Source organism: Littorina saxatilis, linkage group LG7, assembly GCF_037325665.1.
Source record: "Littorina saxatilis isolate snail1 linkage group LG7, US_GU_Lsax_2.0, whole genome shotgun sequence".
Taxonomy (NCBI): domain Eukaryota; kingdom Metazoa; phylum Mollusca; class Gastropoda; order Littorinimorpha; family Littorinidae; genus Littorina; species Littorina saxatilis.
The window spans coordinates 19169433-19181247 of record NC_090251.1 but is presented as its reverse complement, the minus strand read 5'-3'; the positions used below and the strand labels follow the sequence as shown (position 1 = coordinate 19181247).

General features: G+C 44.7%; 1 protein-coding gene across 1 annotated transcript in view; it reads right to left on the bottom strand.

Annotated features, from left to right (window-relative positions):
* LOC138970855 (arylsulfatase B-like) overlaps nucleotides 1–9971 on the bottom strand; it is a 21017-nt gene extending 11046 nt beyond the window's left edge. The window contains exons 1-7 of the mRNA XM_070343409.1: nucleotides 9708–9971; nucleotides 9402–9513; nucleotides 9110–9161; nucleotides 3302–3405; nucleotides 2887–2993; nucleotides 1265–1341; nucleotides 438–539 (exon numbers count right to left, since the gene is read on the bottom strand). Of these exons, the coding sequence (XP_070199510.1) occupies nucleotides 438–539; nucleotides 1265–1341; nucleotides 2887–2993; nucleotides 3302–3405; nucleotides 9110–9161; nucleotides 9402–9513; nucleotides 9708–9831 (678 nt within the window). The 5' untranslated portion in view covers nucleotides 9832–9971. The remainder of the gene's footprint in view (nucleotides 1–437; nucleotides 540–1264; nucleotides 1342–2886; nucleotides 2994–3301; nucleotides 3406–9109; nucleotides 9162–9401; nucleotides 9514–9707) is intronic.
* Nucleotides 9972–11815: the final 1844 nt, after the last annotated feature.

The following is an 11815-nucleotide window of genomic DNA, read 5'->3' as shown; positions in this document are numbered from 1 at the left end:
GGGGACCACTGTCCATCCCAAGTTCGCAGAATGCGAACAGCACGAAAATGTTCAGTGGTCATATTATGCCATTACCTGAACATATCATGCCGAGTCCCATCCCTGCTCGCAAGCGCCAGATGTAACAGTGTGCCGTAACACTACGATCACCTCGGGAGGCGAAGTGCAATCAAACAGGATTGAAAATGTTAGGGTTAATTTCTTAGCCCTATAAAAACTGTTATGCAAACCCGAAGGTTTCCATGAACATACAGACAATCGTAAACCACCGGACCCCATCACAAACAGAATTCCACAATACACCGGTGTTGACTTAAAGGCCAACAACTCGGGTGCAGAGTCTGCTGTGAATGGAGCGGTAGCCTCCCCTGTCACACATGTATCATCGTTATTGATGTATGTAGTAAAATAACACGTTGACCCACGGGCAACTTTACCTGTAAGGGCCCGTGCACCAGGTGAAAAGGCAGGTAGAGATAGAGAGGCGTGGCTGCGTCGTGGTTCTGTATCACCTGAATGGCAAACTGTGTAAACAGGTACTGCAACACAGAACACACCATGTTCAGCATGTCTCGTTGTGGCCCAGTGGACTGTTCACCTTAAGTAAAGGCACACTCCTTCTCACCATCTCAGGTCTGGCGAGGCATTTACATGGATAAGACCACCCCTTCACTTGGATACATACCAAAAATCAACTACCTGACTGCTTGTTGTGGTGAGTTTGAACTTTTTGATGAAACACTCCACTATTGTACAAGCCTGGCCGGATTCGAGACGGAATTGTTAACACGGGAAAGAGTGTACCTGTCATGTGAAATGTAAAGTGAGGATACGTGTGAATGTGAAAAGTGTCGATTATCGCCACACATTCATTGTCCCGAGATGAATAGTGCCAAACAAGAGAACGGGTAACCATTGTGGTAGCTCTAAAACCGCAGAGACACTAAAGTGTTTCACAGGGTAAGGGGTAGCTTTTAGGTCTAGATAGTTACGGGCGAGTACATTATCACGCACAAAGGGCGCCAGCTCATGTTAGAGCAGCAAACACAGGAAAAACGGTAAAATTGAAGAACAAAGTCCGCCATGTACGTATATATGCCCCTCGAATATGAACATACATTTTTCAGAATGAATCGAATGTCAATGTCAAAGTTATCGCGGTTGTCTTCGCCTGCAAAGTTTGGTACCTGGAACAGCTTCCTTGAATTTTCTACACTATTCTCGAAAATGTCCAGTTAAACAGAGTTATTGTATCAAGACTCACGTTGAAGTGCGTGCCATCGAGGTCCAGGTACACGGTGGTGTTGGACCTCAGGTCGTAACCCTCGTCCTTCTGAAAATCTGCAAAGCGCCGTGCGAGTAAGTGAGGAAAGAGTTCAAATCTATGCAGGTTGGTAAGTATAGAGTTACATGTAGCCTCTCTGCCCGTGCACATCATCTAGTAAGATGTGTCCAGGCGTGTACCCGGGGTAACCCACTTGGACACATACCGAAATCTACTGCTGGGCCGTATAAGTAAAGTGGACACGATGTGAGTGTGTGTTTGTGTGTGTGTGTGTGTGTGTGTGTGTGTGTGTGTGTGTGTGTGTGTGTGTGTGTGTGTGTGTGTGCGTGTGCGTGCGTGCGTTCGTGCGTGTGTGAGTGAGTGAATACGGGAAAGATTTTACCTGTCATGTGAAATTCGCAATTCAGTCGGTGAGAACTCAGATTTGTTGTTGTGTTTGAATGTATTATGTATTGAATGTACTCAAGCCAAGCAGCATTCCTGTGTACTGCACATGGTTGTAATAAAACCGTATGTTTTATGTCTTAACTATCACCAATGCCAATCTGCGAAATTGATTCAGCGAGAAATGTCTCACTTTGGACAGGAAAAGCCCAGCCTGTATAATTAAATATTGGTTTGTGTTCAAGCGGAAAGATGATCTTGGTCTTACTCACAGATATATCTCTTGGTCTTACTCACAGATATATCTCTTGGTCTTACTCACAGATATATCTCTTGGTCTTACTCCATGTCCAAGTCTGGACACATAGTGTTGATGGACATGGACATGATACTTTACGTGGGAAGGAAGCTACTTTTAAGACATGATAGAACAATATCAACATGTGCAGAAAGAAACAGGGCTGGATAATAATCATTGGTGGCTTATTTTAGACTACGGTCGTTTGCATAATTGATATTGAGCGTGTGAATTAGCACCAAGTTGAATTCAAAGCTCTGAAATGTCTATTCAAAAGAAGGAAATTTGTTCATACAAATCTCCTTGTTTCCAAGAGATAAATTGAAATCACACACACAAGCACACAAGCACACAAGCACACACGCGGCGCAAGCACGCATTCACGCACACATACATAAATTAAAACTTTTAGCAGCAGGGCTCCCAAAAGAGTACGTCCTATACGCACCAGAAGCCGAAAACACGTACTAGACATTCATGGAGGGGGTCCCGACGCACTTAACCTACACAGATCGTGTCTCGGGATGCACTACATGACATTTCCGTTGACGTGCGTACCCTATAGCTAGGTACTGTTTTCAGACTGTAGTCGTCAGCTATGTCTAATGCAAGCACCAATGCCAATTTCAAGCGGGAATCTAACATCTAAAAAGCAAAAGCATGCGTCTACCAATTTGAAAAAAATCACAACCTATCTAAAATGTTTAAAAGGTCATAGTTGAAAATGTATACAGTGTAAACGCTTCGGTCCTATTGGACAGAAGCGTTTACATTATTTTATTCAAAAACTCTCAGTATGCTGTAAGTCGTTCGCTACCAATGTGGACAGTTTTACGGATATGAGTTCATGGCATTGCTTACATTGATTAGGCTCATTTGCTCACTGGCATTGCATTCGTGAGTTTATGGCACTCCTTACGTTCATTGTGTGTATAGTAGTCCTCCATTCCGCTATAGTAGCCAAAGAAGCTGTCAAAGCCGCGGTAGGTCGGGGTGTACTTCCAGTTACACATCCCAAGGTGCCACCTGCAATTAAAGGTTGGTGAGAACATTCATTTACGTGTTTGCTGTGCATGCGTCCCGTGCCGTCAAGTATGCTTATCTCCATAATTATTACAGCAGCTGCTTAAATAAAGGAAATGAGCAAGAGTACCAAGACAGTATACTTGGATGATACACTTAAAAACTGGTCGAAGATGTCACAAAGTCTACAAAGTCAAAGAGCTGTGTACGATGTTTGCAGAAGATGAAGCACAGTATATATAACGTAAACGCCGTCAGCTCTACTTATCTCCATACTGAAAGATGTTATGTGCTAGCTTCACTTGACTGACTTGCCGACGATGTGCGTGGCGTAACCAGCCTTCTTCAGGAGCTGAGGCAGCGTGGTGAAGTTGTCGGGCAGATACCTCGGTGTTCCGTCCGTGATAACACGGTGCTATAACACAACAACACACAACGTCATTGATACAGGTACCTCGGTGTTCCGTCCTTGATCACACCGTGCTATAACACAACAACACACAACGTCATTGATACAGGTACCTCGGTGTTCCGTCCTTGATCACACCGTGCTATAACACAACAACACACAACGTCATTGATACAGGTACCTCGGTGTTCCGTCCTTGATAACACCGTGATATAACACAACAACACACAACGTCATTGATACAGGTACCTCGGTGTTCCGTCCTTGATCACACCGTGCTATAACACAACAACACACAACGTCATTGATACAGGTACCTCGGTGTTCCGTCCGTGATAACACCGTGCTATAACACAACAACACACAACGTCATTGATACAGGTACCTCGGTGTTCCGTCCTTGATCACACCGTGCTATAACACAACAACACACAACGTCATTGATACAGAGTTAAATCAAGGGGGGGTTAAGGTCGAAAGAAAGTCACCGGAGCGTTGAGCGAAACAAAGCAAACAAAAAGCCCAAGCATAAACGCAAGTAAACAGCGGCCAAAACAGGCAAAGTGAAAAGCACAAACCGTACAGCACTTATTGTAGCAGGCCAAGTAATAAAATCAGGTAGTTAGAAGTCAGGTGTAAGCACGTTGAGCGTTTGAGGCGTGAGAGCGAAACAAAGCGAAGCAAACCTAAGCGCAGAATAACGCAGTGGAAAAGCAGGCAATGTCAGGCAGACCGCTCACCCAGCTTTTATTTCCGCGCCTCGCTGCTGAGGCCCTTTTATTTCTTTTGTTTCTTTATTTCTATGTCCTGTGGTAAGCATAGCCTTGATGCTGATTTTTAGACCACCGGTGCTGTTGGCTTCTTACTATTTTTTCGTGGTTGTTGTTAATCTTTATTTCTTTTAAGTCGTGAGCTGTCCCGGTGTAGGATCCGGTCCGGTCCCCCCTCTGAAGTAGTCCCCCGGGGGACCAATTCGTGGCAAAAACTGCTATATAATGGTCCCCCCTTAGACACCCAGCCTCGTTTTTCTTAGGCATTCAAACCATTTTCAATCTATATCTTCGTCCGGTATTATGTAGTGCACAGACAGCAATCTCTTTGTTTGACTATATTTTGCAGAAAATAAAATAGATCTGATTTATAATGCCGTTCAAAAGAAAAATCACATGAAATAAAATGAATAATAAATAAATACTGATAAGAAGAAATGAAACCAGTCTCTGATTCTTTCCTTTCTTTTCTCTAAAATTGCTGGTAACATTACTAACATTGTAACAAGAAAAACGAGGCTGGATGTCTAAGGGGGGACCATTATAGAGCAGTTTTTGCCACGAATTGGTCCCCCGGGGGACTACTTCAGAGGGGGGACCGGACCGGATTCTACACCGGCTCTGCTTTTACCTCACCTTTTAGTCCTGAGTTGCTAAACCGGTTTTTTTTTTCTTTTCTTTTAAATAGCCCTGGTGCTTTTGCAAACAAACAAATAGCCCTGGTGCTGTAGTGTACGCAAATTTCTGGCTTGCTGTGCCCGGTCTTTATGAACATTGTTTTGTCCTTTGTTGTCATGGTTCTCTACTTCTGGCATGAACGATGAGTTGGGATAGTAACGGCCTCTTTGACCTCAGCTTCCTTTCGGAGCTGCCACGAAACACATCCAAACTTAGCGAAGAATTGTGGAGCTTTCACATTCCATCTCCACAGGAGAACTCTGACCTGTCCATTGAATTTGGGTTGGCGGCAGAGAGCCCCGCAAAAAAAGTACGAACAGATATGCCAACAAACAAAAATTCGAGGGCTAAGGCCCAGGCCTCCCAGAAAAAAGGACAACAAAAACAAAAACAAAAACCAGAAAAAAACCAACAGCTTAAAGGACCAGAGGCGAAGCTCAGTAACCCAAATCCAAAAGAACAAACAAAAATGGACCCGAAAGCAAAATTACAAACGCAGGTGCAGGCCGGAGTGCATGCCCCAAAACAAAGTCTAGAGAGAGATAGTCTTGACGGGACTGAGACTGCATCCACGTCTAAATTAGCCCCAGTAAGTAAAAGCAATGAACCAGGACAGAAGTCAGTGAAGCAAAACTCAGACGAGACAAACACAAAACATGTCTCTACAGTGAGCAAACATAACGATTCAAAAATCGAACATCATGTTCCTATGCACAAGATAGTTGTCCCACTTGAACCCAGTTCTGACATCGAAATAAGGTCGAGCTCTTCAGAGGAAAACACCATCCATGAGATGGAGATAACTCTGAGGGAAAACAAAAGAAAACGTTCGCTTAATAACGATGAAATTCAAAAAGCAAAGAATGTCGTTCAATATGGGAACCCGGCAGCAAACCTGACCAAAACAAAACAAAACATAGAATCCGAAAAAAACTTCACTTCTGAAAATAGAAACAAAACAGGAAAGGGGGCAAGGCGGTCTCTTTTCAAAGGGAGGCAACCTACTCCCGAGTACGTACAATACCCAGTTATTATTGAAGACACTAAAGAAGGAGTGGCCACCTTTAGAGGGCTAGGCCTCCGGCGCTTCCGTACCCTGAACTCAACCATTGGTGACGTCATCTCTCTTCGGCCTTTAGCAGGGGAGAGGTGGCTGATCGGTTGCTCCAGTGGCAGACAACAGCAGAAACTGTTACAGTTAACCAACATAGCCGGTGTTTCCATCAGATCGTTTATTCCTGAACCCATCACAGAGGGAGTCATAAAAAAGGTCCCCCTTCAACATTCTGATGAGGAACTACTCACCATGAAAATCACAGTTCAAATCCAAACAGAATCCGGATGTCCAGCCCAAAAAGGTCGAGAGACAGTCAAACGTTTTTACAGGTTAAAAAACAAGGACAAAGAACTGTCCGAAGCAGTAAAAGTCACCTTCAAAACGGCAGTCTTGCCACGTATTATGTCTCTCCAGGGAGAGGAATACTCAGTAGAGCCCTATGCCTGCCCTGTCCGCCGCTGCAGTCATTGCAACCGGTTTGGCCACGGGGCGGCTCAATGCAAAGCACCCACCCCCACATGTACCCAGTGCGGGACCAAAGGTCATGGCCGTGATGGCTGTGGGCGGGACCGTCACTGCGTGAATTGTGGGGGTGATCACACAGCAGCATACCTCGGCTGTGCGGAGTATAAGGTAAGGCTCAGAGCGAACAGGATTCGTGCAGCCTCCTATATTCCGTATACCGAGGCTATGCAAAGAGCAAAAGAAGAAATAAACAACGAAAAAGCGGAAAGACTACAGAGAGTAGCACCCCCCCAGTCCCCACGAGAACAAAAAGACAGTTTCTGGAGAGCGGATGCTCCCCAAAAGACCTCAACCCCCCAAACTGGATACGCTAATGCCGTTCGCCACGGCCGTTACAACAAAGATAAACACCCCCCCCCCCTCACCCCTGGTAAAAAGCTCAGTCAAAACAAACCATAAGGAGGCGGACAATGGCACTCACCGCACTGCAAAGAGTCCACTAAACAAGGGAAGAGACAAGCCATTTAACCAAGAAGAATTTGTCGCCTCAGTGGCCGATCAAATTTACAGTATAGTAATGAAAAAGATCGAAACCGACCTGGAACAAAAACAGCGAGACATTAAACTTTCGCAGGAAAGGGAACTGACAGCAGAAGTCCTCAAAAAAGTCGATAGTCACAGAGACTCTGTGTTCATAACAACCCAAAAACCAGAAGAAAAAGACCTGAGAGGCTACCTGGAGCTCTGCCTCACCTCTATGGTGACTGCTAGGCAGAAGCAGAGCCCCGAGGCTCTCATCAACTTATTAACGGATACCTACTGTTTTGTGACAAAAAATAAAGTGTCCGTCCCTAAACCAGACACCTATCTCATGGCCCTCAGCGCTCTCGCGGGGAGCAGAGATCTGTCGTCTGAGGAAATTCTCACAATTAAAAAATCACTGTAAGTCCCTTGTAATTCTGGACTCCCTAAATGGGGGGCAAAATAAAATAAAGCCAGCATAAATATATGATCGTCATTTGTCAACGGTATTAACTTAAACAAAGGGGACACACAGCTCGCAGGGAGCGAAGGGCATTGCCCCACCTCGCGGGCGTGTTTTTTTTTTCCTGATGGTTTTAAACTCCTGTTTCCGGATTACACAATAAACATAAAAACATGATTATATAAACGAGAGGATAGCTGTTTCCTCTCTCAGTTAATACTGCTAATGTGACTCGCCTCCCCTGCGACTATTGTAGTGGCGGGGAGGTCGACGGACAACGCAGATAGATCTTTTTATCCTATTTAAAATTAACAAATGCCGCATAGCAACTCATGCGTGCGTCAATGAAATGATGTACCCAAATGTTACTACCCTATAGAAGATCAGTATTACGTTTTGCGCATGTTCTTTATATTTTTCTCACAATGTTGTCACTTTTAAACCTTCTAACAGGTGGTCCTGAGTTTTATCTTTTTCTTAACGAAACTAAAATTGAATTAAAAATCCATGTTTTTAATGGTCCTTCCCCTAGGAAGTCAACGCATATAAAGGAAAAATTATTGATATTCCTCTTACAAGGATCTTAACGTATATTTCTCATTGCCCCACCCCCCTCCCTTATTCATGGAGAGCGGGGCCGGGGTCCTATCACGGTCGGGATTGCTTGGTCTTGCCCTTTTCTTTCCCTCCTTTTCTTCTTTTAGCGTATCATCAACTCATGTCCCTAAAAGGAAAATTTCCTGTGAGGACGTTAAGGACCCCCTTTTATCTGTTTTATCATTGATACAGGTACCTCGGTGTTCCGTCCGTGATAACACCGTGCTATAACACGACAACACACAACGTCATTGATACAGGTGCCTCTGCGTCCCGTCCGTGAGCACACGGTGCTATAACACAACAACACACATCGACATTGATACAGGTACCCAAAAGACGATCTCCGGAAAAAATCCTCTGTCGGGATTTTTATGTTCGTTGGAAGTGTTGTAAGTTGAACCAAGTGACCATCATGGCAGTTGATAGCATAATTATTTTCAAAACAAAGAGTCGTCATGTCGAGCGGGCTCTGCGCACAATTTTCACTGCGACGTCAATGATCGCTGACTCCACTGACCCGAGGCAATGGTTGCCTCTTTGTTTTGAAGGGGGCGCAACTCTTTCCCATAGCCCATCAAATCCCCGATAGAGCTATTTCAAAATAGTGTTTTTAGACTTTTTCCTCGATTGCTGGGAGTCAAGTTATTACGGAAAAGGACACTTTCAATTTCAAAATAGTATACACGCTTTTGGTCCGTTTGAGGAAACACTACCAGCAGATTGATTGGTTGTAGATGTATCCTTTGTATTGTGACCAGCTGTTTGAACATTCGATGAATGAAAGTTTAAAAAAAGTTCTGAAAATTCAGATTCAAATTGGAACAAATACCGCTTGTTTATAACAATGAATGAATATGTGTGTGCGTGTGTGTATTAGTGTGTGTGCGTATGTTTAGTGTGTGCGTGTGTGTGTATGTATATGTGTGTATGTTTGTGTGAGTACGTGTACTTGGTGTGTGTGTGTGTGTGTGTGTGTGTGTGTGTGTGTGTGTGTGTCTGTGTGTCTGTGTACATGTGCATGCGTGGGTGTGCGCAAGCATGCGTGTTTCGTGTGTGTGTGTGCTTGTGTGCATGCGTGCGTGCATGCATGCGTGTTTTGTGTGTGTGTGTTTCTTTGTTTATGTGTTGGTTGCTTTAACCATTGCCCATGATTACCTGAAGTCCTGTATGGTATGGGAAGTAACCGGTCATAAAAGCAGTTCGGGATCTGAAACATTAAGACGTGGACACAGATCACACACTCACACACACACACACACACACACACACACACACACACACACACACACACACACACACGCGCACGCATAAACAACATGTATCTCTCTCTCTTTCTGTCTATATCATTCTCTCACTAATACACACACAAATAAAAAGGTTTGGGTTTCTACTCTTTTTTTATCGAGATGTCTTGTACTTTAAACTCAGCGCCTGAAATGTGACTCACGGCGAGCAGAAGTACTGGACGTAAGAGGAGTTGAGGATGACTCCCTGGGCGGCGTAACGGTTGAGGTTGGGAGTCAGCATGCTGGGGTTGTGCCAGCCTACGTCGTTCCAACCTGGACGTAAAGAAATTCCTTGATCAGATGCCAGCCGCAGGGTAATCACTGACATAATTTAATTGACATCAAAGAGTTACCTACACAAATCTGCAGGGTTGAGCATCAACATCACACCGAATGTTCACATATATACTCAAGCTTGCATGGTTTGATATTTGGACTGAATGGTGACTGCATGCATATAGCCGTACCTAGATCATCCGCGACGACAAAAATAATGTGTGGTGGTTTAGCAGCTGCCACTGGGGATGCTGACCGTCCTAATAACACCATCCATGCCAACGCCGCTGACCGCAACAACCACATCATCTGCATCGCTGGTGGCCACTGAATTGCTTGCTTGTGCAGAATGGGCTAAAAACGTCAACTCAGCAACTGTCTGCCAGTTTTCGAAAATACTGGCAAGTAAAAGCAAGACAAAATGAAGTCAAGGACTTATTACAATGCAAACTGTGTGTGTCAGTGTGTCACGTCTTATCATCTTGGGCGACGTATACAGTCTGTGGATGCACTTCTGTGGCGAAATAGAGGAAATAGCCTTTCGTCTAGAACAAAGATAGTATAACAAACATTAACCTTGCGACTGACGATTTTGCTTTCGAAGCTGGGATACGTATTGCTTTCCGCACATTTATATCTAAAAATTCCCGCGCAGCCAAAGAATAAAAGCTGGAGTGAATTATGGCAATAGGTAAGCAATATCAAAAAAACATAACGGTAAAAATCGTCGTCGGCCAACGTCGGCCAGTCACCGAAGTAGGGGATTATCGGGAACTTTAAAAACAAGCAGTGGGCATATATATGGACAGCCTCCATGTATTAGCGGGTGGAGTTTCTAAAATTAGGCAGGGGTACAGGAGGGGGCGAGGGATGGGTGGGGTGGGGGGGGGGAGGGGGAGGGATTGGGGGGCTGGCAGGCTGTCTGTTGGACCTTGCCACCCACATGCTGTTGACATTTAACATTTAAAGGGGTCTCTCCTTGAAAAAAAAAGGGTCAACCAAAGTCGATAAATTCATTCTTCACTACGGTATTGAGTCTGATTTTGTCATCCATCTTGAATCGAAAAGCACTCTTCTTTAAAAAAAAACACACACAGTAACCCCCCCCCCCCCCCCCCCTCTCAGATCTAGCCCGGTCATTGGCACGAGATTTGGCGAGTGCAGCGAGTGGGGCGAGGAAGTACCGTTTCTTGGGCTATTCCCGCCGCGAGGACGCTAAGAGTAGGCGCGGCGAGCATGCCTTAAAGGCAGAGTAAGCCTCCCGTAAACCATCACAGATACGGTCAGGCTTTTACACACAGTACAAACACCATTTCATTTAAACACTCACCAATTGAGAACATCCTAGGTGCCCTCCGTAAAGAGCGAACAATTTTCAAAGAATTTATTTTTGCGTGGTTTATCTTACCCCTGAGCCGTCGTGAACCCGTGTGATCCAGTTTTCCCTTTTCACAATGCAGTCGTCATAGTTAGTCATTTGAATGCGACTCGACGTGAGCTTATCTACAATAGCACGTTTTTTTTATGCACGAAACAACGGCTGTGGTTCACAAGAACTCTAGCGATGGCTTTTGACTGTTGAGAGGAACGGCGATTTGCACTGATAAACCGGCCGTCGTCTGCTACGACCCTTGCGTGACCCTGCTTCCGGGCTTTTCTTTTTTTAAACTTTCACAACTTCGAATTGTTCTGATCTTGTCTTGATGAAAAACGAATTCTTTTATGATTAAAGAATGTTTGTGTAACAAGCTGTCAATTTATTATTTAGATTTTAAAAGTTAGGTCTAGCGCAAAAACGAGGCGCCGTTGTTGTTAACGGAACAAGTCTACGAAAATAAATTCTTTGAAAATGTCTCACGCTCGACAGAAAGCAGCCAGGATGTTCCCGTTCGGTGAGCGTTCAAATGGAAGTATGCTTGTACTGTATTTAGACGCTCGGGGAGCTCTGTGATGGTTTACGGGAGGCTTACTGTGCCTTTAAAGGTGTTCGCTACTCGAGAAAAAAAATGGCGGCCGCACAACTGCCAATCCGATTGGCTGTTCATGGCTGTTTACCGACCTGTGCAGACGACCCTTTCGATATCAACCAATGGTGTTTAATTCTTGCGTAGCTAGCCATCAAACCGTTTCATTTTCACTATCGCTGTATTGCATAGCGAGAGGCTAGCCGCAGCAATTCTTGTCTGCAAGATACGGGGGCATGACTTTCGTGGTTCAATGAATTTGGGCATTTTCTCGGCAGAGCTCTATGTGGGTCAAGCGGCGTTTTGCTGACGAAAAAGGTTATGTAACAAAGTCA